Source organism: Chrysemys picta, chromosome 1 (assembly GCF_011386835.1).
Source record: "Chrysemys picta bellii isolate R12L10 chromosome 1, ASM1138683v2, whole genome shotgun sequence".
NCBI classification, from domain to species: domain Eukaryota; kingdom Metazoa; phylum Chordata; order Testudines; family Emydidae; genus Chrysemys; species Chrysemys picta.
Window position 1 is genome coordinate 201,212,798 of NC_088791.1, and position 19,516 is coordinate 201,232,313.

General features: G+C 42.5%; 1 protein-coding gene across 3 annotated transcripts in view; it reads left to right on the forward strand.

Annotated features, from left to right (window-relative positions):
* The first annotated feature begins 291 nt into the window (after positions 1–291).
* Positions 292–19,516, forward strand: part of EFHC2 (EF-hand domain containing 2) — a 90,556-nt gene continuing 71,331 nt past the window's right edge. Inside the window, exons 1-3 of one of the 3 annotated variants that reach the window (XM_005301778.4) lie at positions 292–473; positions 8,625–8,813; positions 18,620–18,770. In XM_005301778.4, coding sequence (XP_005301835.2) covers positions 432–473; positions 8,625–8,813; positions 18,620–18,770 — 382 coding nt within the window. In that variant the 5' untranslated portion in view covers positions 292–431. The remainder of the gene's footprint in view (positions 474–8,624; positions 8,814–18,619; positions 18,771–19,516) is intronic. The other 2 variants (XM_065578539.1, XM_042859190.2) reach the window with 2 other exon arrangements.

Genomic DNA, 19,516 nt, shown 5'->3' on the forward strand with positions numbered 1-19,516 from the left:
TCTCCACAGTCACCGGGGAAAGACAGGCGGAAATGCCGCCCTGACCCCCTCACTCCAGGAGCTGGCGCTTTAAGGGAAGCACCCTGCCACCCGCTACAAACCCCGGGGAGTCCCCGGCCCGGGGAAACGAACAGCGGGAGCCCAAGCGGCTGAGCACCGGGTCCACATGGGCGGGGCAGCCCGCAGGCGCACGTGCAGTGACTGCCCCGAACCTGCAGGGGGCAGCCGAGAGCAGGCACTCATCGGCCGGGCCCCGCCCCGATGCCATGACACCTCCCCCTGTGATGTCAAACGCACGTCTCTAGGCAACAGAATCCCAAACAGCGCGTTCACGTTCCCTCTCCGCCTGGCAGCGCGCGGGGCGCGAGTGGCCCGTGTCCGGGCAGCAACACCAGCCCCGGAGCGGCGCCGGGCTCGAGACCGGCACGAGCATGGCGCTACCGCTCCTGCCCGGGAACTCCTTCAACCGCAGCGTGAGTGACAGCGGCAGCTCCGCGCCAGAGACCCCGCCCCCCGCCGCATCCTGTGCCCCCCGCCATCCGCACAGCCGCCTGCGCCCCCGCTCCTAGCCCCCCCGTCCTTTGCCATCCCCACCGGCCCCTGCTCCTAGCAACCCTGCATAGCCCCCCTCTGCACTCACCTCCCCTACAGCTAGCCCCCTTGCACCCCTCCCCCTCCCCATAGCAACCCTGTGCATCTCCCCAGCCACCCCCTGTGTCTCCCCAGTGCCCCTAGTACCTCCCACCCTGCACCCCTTGCATAGGTCTTTCACCAGCAACCCTGCATAGCCCCCTGGCAACCTCACATAGCCCCTCCCCTGCACCTACCACTCTGCAGAGGCCCTCTCCTGCACCACCTACCCCCTGTACCCCCTTGCACTTAGCAATGCCTGCCCCAGAGTTCCTTGTATCAGCAGTCCCACTCAGCCCCTTTACCTGTCACACCTACCCTTCACAGAGTCCCTACCCCTGTCCCAGCACACCTAGCAACCGCATAAGCTCCTTGGTCTGCACCAGAGCCCCGTCTGCACTGCTTCTACCTTCTGGTACCCTCACACACCTCCTTGTAGCTCCTGCACCTAGTGACCCACCCTGCAGCCCTCTCCTGGCACTTGCCCCATGAATCCAACAACCCCCAGATATTCTTTCTAATCACCCCCCACCTACCCACACACTCCCAGCTCCCCCCCCCCCGTTGTTCCCCTCTATATGCTCCTTAGGTATCTCCCCAGCATACTGCCCAATCTACCATGCAGGTGTCTGATGCCTTTGTTTTCTCATGTGCGGGGAAATAAGGATAATGATACTTGGCTCCCTTGGTAAAAAGCTTTTGAGATCTACTGACGAAAAATGCTATGAAAGAGCCAAGTGTTGTTGTTGCTCCCCTTCAACGTATCTCCCAAGTGCACCCTAATGAACCCCAGGCTTCCCCAATATCCTCCACAACATACCCTTCAGCATTATCACTTCCAGTATGCTCTCTCAATATACACAAGTATAGCTCTTGATTGAACTCAAGATGTGATTGCTTCACCCTATCTCTCTTATACTTATCATGTTCCTAGAAACCCATACATTTGAAATGACTGTGCTTATTCCAGGGGAGAAGGGAGGGTAGGTCTAATTTTCAGAAGATTGTTCAAAAATAAATGTTTATTGCCGACATCAGGCGTTGGCAGTGTTTGCACCTGATGAACTGCTGCTATGAACATGGTCTAGCAGCAAGTGTAGATGAGGACAAACACAACATGTGTCCTTGTCTATACTTGCAGGTAAATCATGTTTCAGCTGTACCTGTTGTCAGCAATAGTTATTTTTCTCTTGTGTATATGAGGCTTTGCTTCCAATACACTTATCTTCACTGGCATTGTCTGCACTGGAGAATTATATAGTGCGTGATTAAAATATTAGTCTTGGCCCACATGTAAGTGGTATACTAGTATCCACACTATCAATAATATTTCACTTGCACTTATCTCTGCATCCACACACAGCTGTAAAATAAGCACATTGCCCTCAGGGGTCAGTGATGGGAGGACTAATTGTCATATACAAACTAGTTTGAGTGCTTCTCATGTTCATGAACACTGTAATATTGAAAGCTAGCATTGACTAAGAATAACTCTATTCAGACTTGCTTATAGTAGAGCAAACAAAAAAGATATAAAGCATGCCTTTAAAACATTTGTAGCAAATCTGGGACTTTCTGGAGGGGGGAACTGACCTCTAGTGCATCAAAAAAATCTCCAATGTAGGTACATCATGGGTGCTTTTTTCTGCTTCCATTGAAGTCAATGGCAAGACTCCTATTGAATTATTTGGCAGCAGGATTGGGCTCCACAGTAGTTGTGACAAGCAGAGTTAACTTAAATTCTGGAGTTTGCCACCTCCCCATTACACATTTATTGAGCAAAAGTGAAATGGTGTTACATTTATAACATTTCTTCTTTTTGAGAGCTTAAGTCAAAAATGAATATATTTAGCAAGCAAGGAAGAACTGAGTAACCAACCAGTAGTTTTTAGGACAGTTTGAACTTTGTTTATTTATGTAACAAAGGAAAATGGAGAGACAAATACAGTTAAAAAAAAATCAAAACAAGGACACTTCAGGGATAAACAAAGTTAAGAACGATAATTCATCAGTCATAGCTGACAACAGCATTCTTTATATAGTTCCATAAGTATTCATGGCTGTTTGTAAATATGTAGAAGGACAAGGTTCTTACCATGAACTCTAAAATAAAAGAAAATAGAGTTTAGGCAGCCACCACTTTTTCAAATCTGCCCATTAAGGATGGGAAAATTTAAATAATATTTGTGCTATTCAGCTAATTTATTATCAAATATTTTTGAATATCAGTAGGTGAATACTTAGAAGTGAGTGTAACAAAATGAAGTTCAGGTTCAAAGGCTAGAGAAAGAGTTAAATCTTTATGAGAATATTCTACTCAGTCATGTGGCCTCATTCATCTATTTTGTAATCATTCTTCAGATATTTTGGGTGCTGGTTGTTATTTCTAGCTTGTGCTGTTCGCAGTGCCCTTTTCTCGGAGAAGACTAGGAGGTGGGACGGGGGTGGAAATCTCACTCTAAAATTTTTGTCATGAGCCACTTTATCTCAGCTGCTACAGTTGTTGGCCTATTGTGTTTAATTTTGTAATGAACTGGCTGATGTGTATATGATTCCTCAGATAGTCTGGTGATGAGTGCATTCAGAGGTGCTGGTGCACCCCGTGGCTTGAAGTGATTTCCATCAAATACAGGCTTTACAGTTTGTTTCAATGGCTCTCAGCACCCCTATGATGCAAATAGTTCCAGCAACCCTGGATGCATTAGAAATACCTACATAGATGTGTACCATCACGATCCACTGGACGGAAGCAGAACTGCTCAATTGTGTGCTATACCTTCTTTCTAACAGAGGAGCTCCTTTTAGCTTAATCGGTAGAGATCTCTGTTTTGGGGGGAGAAATGTTAGGAGTTGTCTCTATTGCTTCTGTGAAGTTTTGAACAGACTTTGAGAACCATGAAGGTTCTACTTTATCACAGATTAGATACAATACTTGGCTTTATATACTAGAGGTCCAGATAAGGAAAATAAATAAATAAATAAATATGACTTGCTTATAGTAGAAAAAATATATATATATCGTGTTTGTGTGAATATAATATATACATATGGTTAGAAGTTACTGAATTATATATGCATGTATACATGCACACATATATATAGTCCAGAGAGAGCTAATTATAGGCACCATTTTCAAAAATTAAGTCACAGTTAGTACAAGACAGTACAGAACACAACAGAGCCGGACTGTACCATGCTCATAGCACCAAGGTGGTCTTCCATTGCTATGCTTGCTGTAGTGTAGCAGTGATGTCCAGTTTTGCTGGGAGGCATGTTTGTGGAGGTTGCTGCTTTTATATACTTTATGCAGACTAACAAAAAGGTTTGGACCATTCCTGCCACAGCTGCCTTCCATTCTCTTATCTTCACCATGAGAACAACAGGTGCAGAGCAGCAGCAGCAGTGTTCTGGATGTTTGTGGAGGTCACTGCTTTTATATACTGGAAAAAACAAAAGCCACATTGGTTACCACTAGGAGCACTGCCACCAGTGTCTCATCTTTTGTGGAGAAATCTAGTTCCAGCAATAGCACCTACAAAGCAAGAAGGATTAGTGGCCTTGTCGTTGCTACTCCTGTTAGCACTTGGCTTATTTTCCCCCCTGCTGTTAATTCCATCATTGTGCTTCTTGTTGCTGTTGTAAACACTACTACAACCACCATTCTTTTCTGTTCCCACTGCTACCGATCTGTCAGTTACTATGCCTATGTGAAGGCCAAGAAGAAGTGTGGATGGAGAGGTGAAAGTACCCATTTTATTTCATTTGTACATGCCTAATCAGGAAATTTGCCTAACTGGGATGTCTCTCAGGGGTACTGGTTGAACTTTGTGATAATTTATGGCAATTATTCTAGCTTAGTGGAGATAATGATTTTGTTAAAATTGGGGCTTGTAAAATGATTTCATGATGCTTAGGTCTTTGTGTATGTCTCAGTCTCATTCTGGTTCTGTATTTGTCAACATTTATCTACCAGCAGCATTCAGTCCCTCCTTAGCTATGCTACATCCAGAAAGGTTTAATCTCTGCTTGTTTCCTCTTTCCATATCAACTGTACACAATAGACTGCTAAAATGGACATCTCGCAGCTGCCCCCGTTGCTGGCACTTGGTAGGTAGCAGTCTGTCTCTGTCTGTCCTACTGTACATAGTGCCTCCTCCCAACTTGGCAACTTCCTGGAAAACAGTATTACTACTGAAATGGCTTATTCTGTTAGTGGCCATTCTACTTAATTGGGACCAATGTCTAACTATTTGGGCATCCCAGTTAATTAGACTCAAGGATTATATATCTATACACTTTATAAATACCTAAAGATAGATTTTACTGTATCCTAATGCCCCCTTTTCACCGGATGAAACAGCAGAACTAATAGAAACAGTGCAAGTTTTGATGTTCCAGTTGCTGCAGAGAGTAGGATGATTTCTGGTAGAAATGGATCAGGAGGCATCGGAAGCTTGAAAAATTTACTGCTTGCAAAGGGAAAAGGGAGGAACTTTTCTCCCTGCCCCCTCCTTCTTCTCCTTTTTCTTTTAAGGCACTTATCATACCCCATTGAAAAACAGGGGAAAATATATTGTGCAATTCCATTTTCCTGATCCTACTAAGGAGGCCAGGATTAATTAAGAACCAATGGTGTCTTAGTAGTAGTTATAGCAACAGGACAAGCAAGCACAGCTTCAGGAGCAGGAAGTCTCAAAGGCCAACTAGCATTGCTATTGTTAATGTGGTGGTTGATTTTTAATCCATGTAGAATGGCAGCATTTTGAGCTTCATATAGTCAGTGCCACACAAGCTGTAGGCACACGCTTTAGGAATGTTGTTTGCTGGGACAGAAACTTGTGAAGCCTGACAACTATGATCCATCTGTTGAATCATCTCTGTAATGGATGTCCCAATTCAGAGCATGAGAGGTATGCCCAAGTACAGCAAAAAGAATGCACAAGCTGTTTCGAGTCCAGAATGGGTAAGGAAAGAGGTGCGGTGGCATGCCTGGCACTATCTCCCTCTTCCTTCTCTGTCATCCTACTCTCCTGCTATTGGTACTGTCCCATCTGCCTCCGCTCAAGGTAGCAGTACCATCACTTGTATTCTCTGTTCTCTTCTCCACTGGGGCTAAGGGCAAAAAAAACCCATCCGCAACCTAAATCGGTAGTAGCAACATGAATGCCTATTATTGTTCCAATCATGCAGTTCTTTAATACCAAGATCAAGCACAGTTCCTCTCACCCCACCATGCAGCAGATCACACAGCTGAGATGATGACAGTGGACATGCAGCCCTTTTAAATTAGTGGGGTGAGGGAGAGAATGCTGGCTTTTAGCTGACCAATGAATTTTTGTTCCAAAAGTTTGAGATCCTGTTGAGATGCACCTTTTCTCAAACAGTTCTGCCTGGTACTTCTCAGAAGATCTGAAAGTGAGTTTACAGACCTCAGAAGAAGGTGACTGTGGAGGAAGGTCTCATCTTCTGTGCCACTAATGTTTGGAGCAGCTGAAATTCCATGCATGCACCTCTGACTTCAACAGCTTACTGGAATTACCCTCAACGATGCCGAATGTTGCCAACCTCAAGAGATCAAAAGTTCCCCCCACCATCATGAAATTAAAAAAAAAAAAAGATTACATTGTGTAAGGGGCATTTTGGACTGTCTTGATTTTTGAGCACCCCCTGCCCATCTCCAGCGTGTCTGTGTGACAATTAGTGCTGCCCACTCTCCCACATGTACTGGGTAAGGGGATTTTGGCCCCTGCTGCAGGAGCTCTCACCTCCACATCTGCATATCCCGTACCCAGCGATTAATCCTGTCCCCCCCAGCCTCACCTCTGGTCCTTCTCTTCATCCCTCTTTTCCAGGCCTGCGGGGTGGGGACCCTCTCTCCCTTCCAGGCTGTTGGGGCAGGTCCAGGGACTCTTCCCACCCCTCTTCCCCTTCCCAAGCTGGGTGCTGCAGGGGGAGGGGGAGGATCAGAGGCGCTGTCCTGTCTGTGTTTCTCACAGTGGGAGGAGGGAGAGGAGCAGCATTGAGCTGCTAGGCTCTTTGTTCCCTCCTTCCTTCACCCCTCCTGAGAGTCCAGCGAGTGGAGGGGTGAGACCCTGCTGGCTTCCTGTAGGGCTGAACTTCACAAGGGGGCTGCAGCTTCTCACGTCATCGTGAGACAAGCGTTGGCAACACTGTAATCTCCAGTCAGTGCCACCAGAACTAGTGCATCACTGTTTCTTCATGTGATTCTCCCCAACAAATACCACACATCCCTAAACATAGTGGATAGTCTGCAGGAAGTTTTGGATGGTACATGGCTAGAAAATGGTCAACTTAAATTTGGCTTCTTTGTTATAGCTGTAAGGTCTAACATGGTGAGAGAAATTGCCAATAGATATTGTGGCAACTTCTGTTGCTTTGCTCATCCCTCAGTTTCTTGGTCATCCATTATTTCCAGAGAGAACCTGAATGTCAGAGTGACGTCATTGCCACAGTGTACACCATAGGTATTCACTTCCAGTGTTTGGTCAAAGCAACCAACAAACTATATGTGTAAAGAGATCTTTGTTCTTTTCTTCCTTTCTTACTTAAAGGAACTTGCTGGCACATACACACTGTTTGAAAAGTTTATTGTTCGCAGAACCTTTTAAGGTTAGTTTGCTTCTAATAATGATTCTGCATATAACCATTTTTAAGTGTTCTTTATGTAGAACCCTCTACGATTTTGCAGCAGATAGTGGAAGATTCTTGATGGAATTTAATTATTGGGCCATTTGGTTTTCATATAAAAAGTTACATTTCCGGAAGAATTCCTATGGGAGCAAATCTTGATCACTTAACTTAACAATTTAAGACACAACTAACCAAAATAAAAACCAGACAGAACAACAGGAAAGCTGTCTCAGGACAGGCTTGAGATACACAACACCTGGTTCTGAGAGCTGTTTTCCTTTACCTAGATAAAATACTTCCTTCACTTATTGGCCACGCTTTTGTCAACTGCCTTTTTCTCCCTAGCTATTGCTTCAGTAATAGATGGGGAAAAAATAAGAAATATTAGATGTGTCAAAACTGGTGCTATTCTGTAGAACCCTTTGGTATAAATCAGCCATTTCTGCCTGCAAATTTCTCTCTTTAAATTCAGCTTTATTATATTTATTTCCCATTTGAACTCAAATATAGGAAGTTTTCTCCTGCTCTGTATCCTCCACACCACCTTTCCCAGGTTGGTGAGGAGCTGCTAAGGTAATAAAATAAGGAAACGGAACAAGAGAGCAGTTAACCAGCATCAGAAAAAAAAGACGGAGAACAAAAGTAGGAACCCCCCAACCCCAAACCTTTTACAAATAAATTGTCACACTGGATCAGACCTGTGGTTTACCCGATCTAGTGTCCCATCTGTGAAGGTAACCAGCATCAGATGCATCAGAGGAAGATGCACTGTGTTATAAAGTAGTACTTCTTTAGTTGCTTTCATTCCTTGACCATAAACATGCTCCTTATACTCTTAAACAACACTTCACTTCTCACTGAACATATGGGCGTACATTCCTATTGCCAGAGGCAGGGACAGAATGGAAAGGAGACATCTATTCACCCTTCTACAGGCATAGGGGCAACTGCACACAAGAAGATGAGGGAGGACCAGTGGAGTAATTTTTGTCCAACAGTTGGACGGAACAAGGAGTTGGTTCCACAGATGAGCACAATTCCCCCTCTCCCCAAATCCCCTCACTAAACTATGTCCTACATTTATACCATAAAAGTTTGTGTGTGTGCGCTCAAGTATGTCAAGGATACAAACAACACAAATATCCCTATTTGTAAGATGGGCATTGAGAATTGACCAGATGGATTGGTTCACTCGACTGGCAGCATTCTGGTTATGATATATTTTTAGAATTTCCATTTATGTTAAAATTAATTTGAGGGAAGTTTTTAAGCTGTTGATTTAAATACATCTTTTTATGATTATTTAGCAATGCCTTATTCTCTTTTTTCCAATCTGTTTACAGCTAGGGAAAGAAAAGTTCCATAAGTCTCAGCATTGGGGTTACTGCAATAAAATTGCTATGTTGGTGGCAGAAGATAAACCTGGAATAGGAGGTGAACCTTTGCATGGACAAAAGCTGAAACCTAAATATAGTGTGTTTCCTAGAGGTGTGGGAATTGATGCTCCTTCATGGGTAGCATTTGATAAACGGGTATGTAGAAGTTGATCTCTGTTATAAAAGTGTTTTTACAAATGGTTAATTTATGCTAAAAAAGTATAAGATAGGTAGAACCCAGTTAAAGAAAAAGAAAATATTTTCTGTGAAGCAATGGTTAACATTTATTTTTCCATAGTATTAAGTATAGTTACATTGATCAATATACTAACTGCAACTGTCTAAATAGTCCACCACAAAGCTCCTAACTGGGGATTGGAGGGTATAGTGTGACTTCTGTAGGACATAAAGTATAAGGATGGACAATGATATATTTATTTTTAGTGAAATATATGGGGACCAAGAAATTATCTGGTTATTTTAAAAAACATCAGTGGAGCTCATATATGAAGAGTTACAAGATGTAATTGATAACTTCTATCCCTGTCCAGCGGTGAGCTGTGTGTGGCTCAGAGACCCACTGAAACAGAGTTGAGGCTCTGATTCTACAAAATAATCTGCCTATCTAGACCTTTATGCCTGTGCGAAGCCCCATTGGGACTCCAGATGGGTGTAAGGGTCTGGTTGGATTGATTCGCTTTGTAGGTTTTGGGATTTAAACTATTATTTTTGTTTTTGTTTTGTAACGGAGTAGTGACATCCTTCAAATTAGCAAGTTATTGAAAAACCATAATATTTGACAGTGTTACAAAATCAAACTGTCATTATGTTTGATGTTTAAAGTTGTTATGTTAAAGTTAGGTTCTAGTGACAAAGGTCATTTTGCAGCATTTTGCCTCTTTTTAAAACAAATGGCACAGAAATATTGTGTGACAAAACTATTGTGGTGGTTAAGTATTTGGAGGAATTTCTAATCTTTCAATTTCTGCTTTAAAATAAGTCATACAAGTAACTACAGTTAAAACACATATTCATCTTTTTGGTTAGCCTGCATCAATTATAAATTTATGCAGGGCCTCATCTGCAAACGCATACAAAAGCAACTTTATGCACGTTAGTTATTCCTTTGAAGTCAATAACACTGCTCACAAGTAAACGTACTAATATGTAGAAGTGTCTATTGGTCCCTTAGTTTGTGAAAGTACTAAGGCCTCAGTCAATCCTGCAAACACCTATGCACATACTTAACTTAGTGCATGTGAGTTGTCCAGATGATTTTACTGGTACACCTCTACCCCGATATAACGCTGTCCTCGGGAGCCAAAAAATCTTACCGCGTTATAGGTGAAACCGTGTTATATTGAACTTGCTTTGATCAGCCAGAGTGCGCAACCTCGCCCCTCCCGGAGCACTGCTTTACTGCGTTATATCAGAATTCGTGTTATATCGGGTCGTGTTATATCGGGATAGAGGTGTACTACACACGTGTGCATGTATGCAGGCTTGAGACCCAAGTTTATGAAATAAGGCTGTAAACTACATATTGCACTGTAGCTCACATGCAGGGTGAACACTGCACCATTTTCAGACTCATGGTTAAATAAACTAGATAAACTATTTAAATTTTGACTTTTAATTTTTTGGTTTAAAATTATTCCGCTTTTGCCCATTTCTTCTTGTTTAGTAGCTTTCCTCAAGATCTAATAATGCAATTAAAATGGAAAGAAGGGAATGTATAGTACTTCATTTAACCAATTTAATAGTGAAGAAACAGGTTTTTATGGTTTTCAACATTCAGTAGGAAGTAAGAGATTAAATGTTCACATAAATGAGGTAAGAGTTCACAAATGAGACATTTTGTGCTTGAAACATTACTCATAATTTGTCCATCTAACTATACTATCAGGTAGGCCAAACTAAATGATGTTTCCAGGTGCCCCACAGAGTTTGTTGAATCTCTGTTCCTGGTTGTTGTTGTTGTTTTTGGTATAAAACTTTTATTAGTTTTAATTAAAGAAAGAGGACAGATACTCACTAAATTCATATATTAAACAGGAGTCTGCTGTTATATTGCTATCAGGAATATAAAATTCCCCAAAGTTGAGGGATTTGGAAAGGCAGATGTGTATTATCCTCCCTTTTCCTTTGGTATTGTCACAGCCAGGTCATGCGCAGCCAGACCTAGTAGTCAGAGCCAGAGTCCACAGTCGTGAGACAGGAGTTAGCTGGGTCAGAATACCATAAGATCTGAGGTAGGAGACAAACTGGAGGTTAGAACCATAAGGCAGGAACTAAAGTCAGGCCGGGTCAGGATACCAGGGAGTTAGAGGCAGGAACCACAAGTCTGATACCAAGAGTCAAGCTGGGTCAGGATGCCAGGAAATCAAGCCAGGGTAGTAGGCGCAGAAGGCACACAGTCCAGAGAAAGGGGAACCCAGTTCAGACAGCTTCCTGTTCCTGCTGCTGACTTAGGGCCAGCGGGCCAATCGGCCTTCTGGGTTGGAGCCTCATAGTGGGGCTGGGCTTCATGGCTCCCAGGTAGGTTGTTGCCAGCAGGCTGCCAAGTGGAGGGTTAGAGCATGACTGCTCCCATAAACCTTGCAAAGCCCCGGGGGTCATGACCGATATTATCAGTTGTATGTTTCCATTTCTAAGTTACTGGCAGAATGCTTTGCTTAAGCACAGTACATTAAGTAAACTGAAACTGCATCCTAGTTAATGGGTAAAATAGCATACGTGTCACTGAGTATGAATTTCACGCTGCGACTGCAGATTTGTAGTTCACTTTTATAGCTATTGTGTGTATCACTGTGATAGATTGACTACCAAAATATTTTAAGACCTTTAATATCCAATAGAAAAAATTATTTGATTTGTCACCCTAAATTGTGTTTATTCTTAAAGCGCTTGTGATTTTTTTTTTTTATTAAAACATAACTTGTCATTTTTCAGTTTAAGGCAATCTCCTTTTCTCTTCCCCTCTACCCTCCTTTCTAAATGATTTTGCATTATTGAAATGGATGACTTAGCAATTACATATATTTCAGTCTTACAAAGCATAAGCATATTCATATACAAGGGTATAAAGAGAAACAATGTTTGTGGAACAAAAAGCTTAATTGATCAAACTATTTTAACAAAGTAAAAAAGCAATTGGGCTTATGAGTACAGTAATGAATCGTTATTTAGGACCTGATCTTGCATAGAGGTCCTTGCATGTGGGGTCTTCCATCTAGACAGATTCCCATGGGGGTCCGTGAGATTCCATTTGGGCATAAGGGACTAACTGCATGGATTCCTGTGCGGATCAGGGCATTAATGTGTAGAGGTGTGTCAGCACATAATGCATCCCATTATTATGGGGCCATGACTGTGCCCCAGAGGTAGGCTTGCAAATAGTCTTCTCATTATAAACCCTGTACTTAGCCTAATCACATCTGTTTAATCAAGAAGCTGAAAATCTGACATGCTTACTCTATGGCAAGAGGAGTTTATTTTGCCAAGTGTGAAGGGTCTAAAGAAAACAGGTTTTCAGTAAGAAGCAAGTAAAAATTCCCTCTACTTTTATAATATAACAAAAATAACTAATACTTTTTGGAGTGCCTATAACGGAAATATTAACTTAGTTTTGCTCCTCCCTGGAACAATGATGCTCCTGGGGGTTGGTAGTGGAATGTCTCCTTTGGGCACTTACAAGCTCTGAGAAGAAGGGCGCTCTGTAGAAATGTGCTGTCCAGACGGGGCGGAGGGGAGGGGATAAAATCTCTCGTCTGTTCTCCATGCTGATATGTCTGAAGCACCATGCCTCCAAAAGTCTCCTCATTTAAGAAGCAACTTTGTCTCAACAGGACCCCTCCCCAAAAGGCAGATAATTCTTTGTGTACCACTCCTGGAGGATTCAGCAAGTAAAGGCAGAATCTTTCTTTGCCTTATGCTATTACCAACCTTTCCTTCTTTAGCTGTAGTTAATGGAACATTGTATGACTTACAGGAAAAAATAGAAAATGATGGAACCATGACTTCAAAGAGTCCCATGACAGAAGTACTTTTCTACTAAATGTACGAGACAAGGGTTTTTCTGGCACACAGAACACTCTACTGTGTAAAGAACTGAATGGGATGGGAGGACATACCAGCCACTGGCAGCCTCATGGCCCAGGCGCCCTGCACAATCAACTTGGTTCCAGCTTTATTTAAGTGGAAGTACAAGCACTGGTTTTCTAGAGAAGCTTGAGTGGAGAATAACCGAGGTAGAGAGGCTTGAAGGCTTGGAAAGGGATAGGTTCTGGAGGGCTGTAGGGAATGGTCAGGAATGAAGCTGGGGATGACACTTCCTCCAGGGAGCGGAAAGAGAGGATGGGGGAATAGTATCTACCCAAACCATTGTCTGGTTCTTACCTCTACCTCTTCCATCCTTGGAGGAATTCTCATTCATCATTTAACATGCCTTCTTTGAGATGCTAGCTATACATATGTCAAGCAGCCCAGTCACCTCCCATGTTATTCTTGCTACAGAGATAAGATTTAAGCTTCTACAGAATTAAAAATACCATATATACTCGTTCATAAGCTGAATATTTTTGGTAAAAAAGTGACCCATCAAAGAGCTGAAGTCGGCTTATAAATGGGTCTACACCAAAATTTGATGATTTTAAACTCTATGGAATTGAATATCTAATACATTGTCGTTTTGTTTACCTGGAGCGTCTGCAGTCATGGAGCCCCTCAGCTCCCATTGGCTGGGAACGGCGAACCGCGGCCACAGGGAGCTGAGGGGCTCCATGCCTGCAGACACTCCAGGTAAACAAAACGTCCTGACCTGCCAGTGGCTTACCCTGACAGACCTGGAGCCAAAGTTTGCCGACCCATTTATTGATGTCAATACCACTGCCTTTTAAAGTTGCAAAGGCTTTGTTTAGTGGACTAGATTGGCTTGAAAGGAATACTGAAAGAGCAGTGCTGCAGATCTGCATGACATTTCATAGAATCATAGAATATCAGGGTTAGAAGGTCATCTAGTCCAACCCCCTGCTCAAAGCAGGATCAATCCCCAGACAGATTTTTACCCCAGTTCCTTAAATGGCCCCCTTAGGGATTCAACTCACAACCCTGGGTTTAGCAGGCCAAAGCTCAAACCGCTGAGCCATCCCTCCCCATGCATTTTGTCCCCATTTGACCCATGCATTTTACAAAATGCTATGCCTTACAAGACAATCAGAAAAATACAATGAACGATAGTACTATAGCACTGGTGTCAGTCCGCTACTGTGTAATTTGATCTCTTCATGCATTTCTACCAATGGACCTCATAAGTCTTGAGCCAATATGAAAATATAATGTGCAGAATAGATGGAATCTGTAATAAAATTGAAATAGTCTGTTATCCCCACAGACATGCCAATCTACAGGGATGCTTTGAAATAAAGAACAATAATAATTTGACAGTGATAAAGCAGGTGACATTCCTATATGAAGTCCTACAAAATCTAGAACTACAATAATAATCTATTTTCATACTAGTATTTAAAATGAACAACGGTGAAATCAAAAGAAAAAGGTCTGCTTATCATGCAGTGTTCAAACTTAAAGTTGTCCAATATGCAGAAGCAAACAATAATTGCACCGCTGCTCGTGAATTCTGTATCAATGAGAAGCAAGTAAGAGAATGGCGAAAAAATAAAACAACACTAAAAGACATGCCAAGAGGCAAGAAAAAATGTCCGAGAGGTGCACTTCATTTCCTGAGCTGGAGAAAGATCTCAATAATTGGGTTGTTGAATGTCGACAAAATGGGTACATTGTCATTAGAACTGGAATTTGTCTGCGTGCTCTGCAAATGTCGAAAGACGACAAATACAAGTCAGTAAAGCTGTCAATGTTTGTCGCATCAGAGGGTTGGTTGGTGTACTCACTTCATGAACCGTCATGGTCTCTGTCTTCGTCAGCGAACAAAGATAGCGCAAAAGCTGCTGAGAGAGCTGGAAGATACAATCGAATCTTTCCAAAGGTTTTTTATAAAATATCGAAAGGAATATGCATTTGAACTGTCACAAATAGGAAATATGGACGAAACACCGATGACATTCAATCTCTCGAGCAACAGAACGGTAACCAGTGTTGGTGAAAAAACAGTTTTAATTAAAACCACTGGCCATGGAAAAAAAACCATTTTATGGTAGTTTTATCCTGTTTGGCAAATGGATCAAAGCTCCCTCCTGTTGTTATTTTTAAAAGAAAAACCTTGCCTAAAAACATGAAATTTCCTGCTGGTGTCATTGTATGTGCACACGAAAAGGGATGGATGGATGAAAGTGGGACTATTGAATTGCTGGAAAAAGTGTGGAATAAGAGACCAGGAGCACTTTTCAAGAAACCTGCTATGCTTGTTTGGGACATGTTCAGGGCACACAAAATGGATGAGGTGAAAAATGTGACCAAAAATATGAAAACTACTTTGGCTGTAATGCCTGGAGGCTTAACTTCAGTTCTACAGCTGCTTGATGTCTGCCTGAACAAACCCTTTAAAGACAGGCTACGCAAAATGTGGTCTGAATGGATGTGCTCAGGCATGGCGAAGTTGATAAAAGGTAGGAATCTTATGAAGCCCGAAATCAATCTGGTCGCCCAGTGGATCAAGGACGCATGGGTGTCTATTCCTTCGGAAATGATAGAAAAATCATTTCGGAAAAGGTGTATCAGCAATGCATTCGATGGGTCAGAAGATGATGCCATATTTGATGATGACACAACAGAGGCTGATGATGAGAAGGAATCTGAGTCTGAAGACGACACTGCCGACATCTACGATGACAATGCAGGTGCAGCTGTGACTGAAGCCGAGTTTAATGAACTGTTTGGTGAATGAGAGACTGATTCGGACTTTGAAGGATTTAAAGACTCTTTAGTCTCATATTGTTCTAAGTTACTTGTTTTAAATATCCATTTACTGATTTTAAATATTGACTGTAATTTTGAAGGTGAATACATATTTGTTCAGTTATTATAACAACAACAGTTTTTTTGTTAGATTACATTAAAATAATTCTAGCAAAACTTTTGAGTGTTTCCTGTGATGCCAGCTTTTAAAATATAGCAGGGGTTGGCAAACTTTGGCTCCCGGCCTGTCAGGGTAAGCCTCTGGCGGGTCGGAATGTTTTGTTTACTTGGAGCGTCTGCAGGCACAGAGCCCCTCAGCTTCCAGTGGCCGCGGTTTGCCGTTCCCAGCCAATGGGAGCTGCGGGAAGTGGTGCCACTTTCCACAGCTCCCATTGGCTGGGAACGGCAAACCGCGGCCACTGGGAGCTGAGGGGCTCCGTGCCTGTGAACGGTCTAGGTAAACAAAATGTCCAGGCCCGCTAGTGGCTTACCCTGACGGGACGGGAGCCAAAGTTTGCCAACCCCTGAAATATAGGGTCAGCTTATGAAAGGGTCATATAGTTCTTGTTATTTTTACCTTTCCATCTTGGGGGGTTGGCTTATAAATGAACAGGCTAATGAACGAGTATATATGGTAAGTAATAATCAAATGGTGTTTATATAGCATTTGCATGAAAGCGCTTTACAAATGGGTGGGCATTAGTGTCCCCATATGGGAAAACTGAGGCACAGCGTTGAAGAAAGTTGTCTATGGGCACACAGCCAGTCAGCAGCAGAACCAGGAATGGAACAGGTCTCCTTGTCCATTGAAGCACAATACATCCAGTTTTATTAAGACTTAAGGAATTTCATCTGAAGTGGTTGATTGTTGAGGGGTGTTGGGCAAAGTTAAGATTGTTTATGTTGACTTCGCTGACCACCAAAAATTTTAGCCAGTATTTTCATATCTGGGTGCCTAAGGTTAGGCACTTAAATCCATGTTTAGAAAACTGTAAATGCCCAACTTAGGCACCAAGAGTGAGAATTTTGGCCTTATTTTTTAACTATATCAACTCTAAGTTGATTTGAGACTATATTGTACTATATAGACAATCTTAACTGATAACTTACAGATTTGTTGTGATTTTAACTCCTAATGTTATTGTACTGAAGCTTAAGTGTTAACTCACTTGTTAACTTGCAATCAAAGTTACTAAAGTTCTTAAGTTTTTTTGTTTTTTTGGGGCAAGGGAAGGGTGGAAGTTAGAAGGGCATTGCCATATACTGTTCAAGTGCTGAAAGCTGCCCAGGTCTTTGTTACTTCTGGGTAAATTTTAACCCCTTTTCTGCAGGGCTGCCCAGAGGATTCAGGGGGCCTGGGGCAAAGCAATTTCGGGGGCCCCTTCTATAAAAAAAGTTGCAATAGTATAGAATACTATATTCTCGTAGGGGCCTCTGCGGTGCCCAGGGCCTGAGGCAAATTGCCCCACTTGCCCCCCCTCTGGGCGGCCCTGCTTTTCTGTAAAGAGAGATTCTCCACTCTTGTAGTTACATCCTTCTTCAGCAGAGCAGGAAGGACAGCCCAATTAAGAAACAGGACTGGGAGCCAGGAGATCTGCCACAGAACTTCCTGTGTGATCTTAGACAGTGCACTTGGCCCTTCTCTGCCTCAATTTCCCCAGCTGTAAAGGTGGATATTGATACCTGCCCAGGGATGTGCTGAAGTCTACTTAATTACTATTTGTAAAAGTACTTTGAGAGTCTCTGATGGAAATGCTAAAGAAAGGCAAAGTATTAGCAACTATGTGTTATGTTACGTAGAGAATTTTGACATCTTTAAAAAATTTCCAAGCCTACTTCTGTCAGACACCCATCAGTACCTGTATGGCATGAAGAATGGATAGCTAGAGTCTTTCTTCCATGGTCAATTTTATCTATGGAATCCAGATTAAAAATACATTCTTTCATTATGTAAATCTTGAAAATATAATGATTATGAAAGAGGTACTAATTAGCACTGGTTTGAGCCGGACATGGTAGGGAAAAGTATGCAATTTTCCTTAGTGTTTTCTTGCCTGTTTGTCTATGCCTACTTTCCTGTTGGTTTATATACAAATATTTTTTACAATTTTCCCCAAGCTTGACCTCATGAATAAAGACAATAAATGGTGCCAAATTGTTTAGTAGTTTTGCTATCAGGGCCGCCCGGGGGGGAGGGGGGGGGATGGGAGAAGTGGGGCAATTTGCCCCAAGCCCTGGGCCCCACAGGGGCCCCCTGAGCCTGGCCCAGCGGCGGTCCGGTCTTCGGCGGCGGGAGGCCCTTCAGTGCTGCAGTGCTGCCGAAGACGTGGAGCGACTGAAGGGCCCCCCGCCGCTGAAATGCCGCCGAAGACCCAGACCACCGCCGGGTGAGTACAAGTGCTGCAGCTCCTCCGCTTTGCCCCAGGCCCCCTAAATCCTCTGGTCGGCCCTGTTTGCTATGTGCACAAATGAGTATTAGTATGCAAGAGCAAAACTCACTAGTACATGTCACCATATGGAAGATGTCAGGGTCTCTAGAGGTGAAAGCTGCTGTAGTAAACTACTGAGCAGTGCACCCACAAACATTTTTTTTTCTAGGATTACTACTACTGTAAGTTATAGTAAGGGGGGATCTAGATTTGTGTTTGGGGAGGCCAGGCGCAGCCTTACCTGGTGTTGTGTTTCAGTGAGTGTGTGAATCTCAGGGAAGTTTTGAAGTGATTATTTTGTATAGCCCTAAATAGCACCCAGTTATAGGAAGCTGATATTGGCCTTCTCTGTGACAGTAGCCCGCTGATAGCTTAATATTTGATTTTTTTTTTTTTTTTTAACTGGAGTCTTCTTTCTCTACTCAGATGTGGTGATAAAAAATGCCATCCAAAAGAATATAAAAATATGCAATTTCATTTGGATTCCTATTCTTATATTTCTGAAAAGTAAATCTACCTGCTGAAATCCACACATTTGTTATTTTTATAATTAATTGTGCATCTGTACAACTTTCCTTTATTGACATCTTTTGTATTGCAAACACACTGGATGAAGACTTTGCTTCTTTATATTTCTTTATTTATGCTTTTTTGTAGGTATTGTCTTTTGATGCCTATTTTGATGAAGAAGTGCCTGAAAAAAATCAAGAGCTATATAGAATAAGACATTGTAAAATATACTTCTATCTTGAAGATGACACAATTCAAGTGGTTGAACCCCAAGTCAAAAATAGTGGAATACCACAAGGTACCTATTTATAATAGACCTTCCTTTGTTTCTTCATCTCTGATCTTTTCCTCATTGAAGTCTTTCTCCATCTAAAAGGATACCTAAAGCATCTGCTTACATAGGCCTATTCTACACTACAAAGTTTTGCCAGCATAGTTATGTCCACTAGGAGTGTGAAAAAAAATCACATCCCCTAGCTGACATAGCTGTCCTGACAAAACCCTCCTGCTGTGCTGACAGCGGAGTGCTTCTGTCAGGATAGTTAATGTTTGTGTAGATGGTGCAACTATGCTGGGAGAAGAACTTGTGGTGGCTTACTCCACATCTGTACTAGGGGGCTCTGCTGGCATAGCTATGCTGGCCAAGTCTTTGTAATGTAGACAAGTCCATAGCGTAGCTAATTTTGAGTACAAATCTATGACAAAGAGTATAGATAGAATTCTATTTCTTGCCATGGCCATTAATGAGTACTTCCTCACAGGTTTCAGAGTAGCAGCCGTGTTAGTCTGTATCCGCAAAAAGAACAGGAGTACTTGTGGCACCTTAGAGACTAACAGATTTATTAGAGCATAAGCTTTCGTGGACTACAGCCCACTTCTTCGGATGCATACTTCCTCACAGGCTTCAGTTTAGAGGATCCAGGCCTAGGCGACGAACCTCCTGTTTTTGAAAGAACATTCTGTGACCAAACTGCTGGGCAAAGTCCCTATTTTTACACAGCTATGATTAAAATTACATGATTATGGGTCTGTCAGCACAGTCGG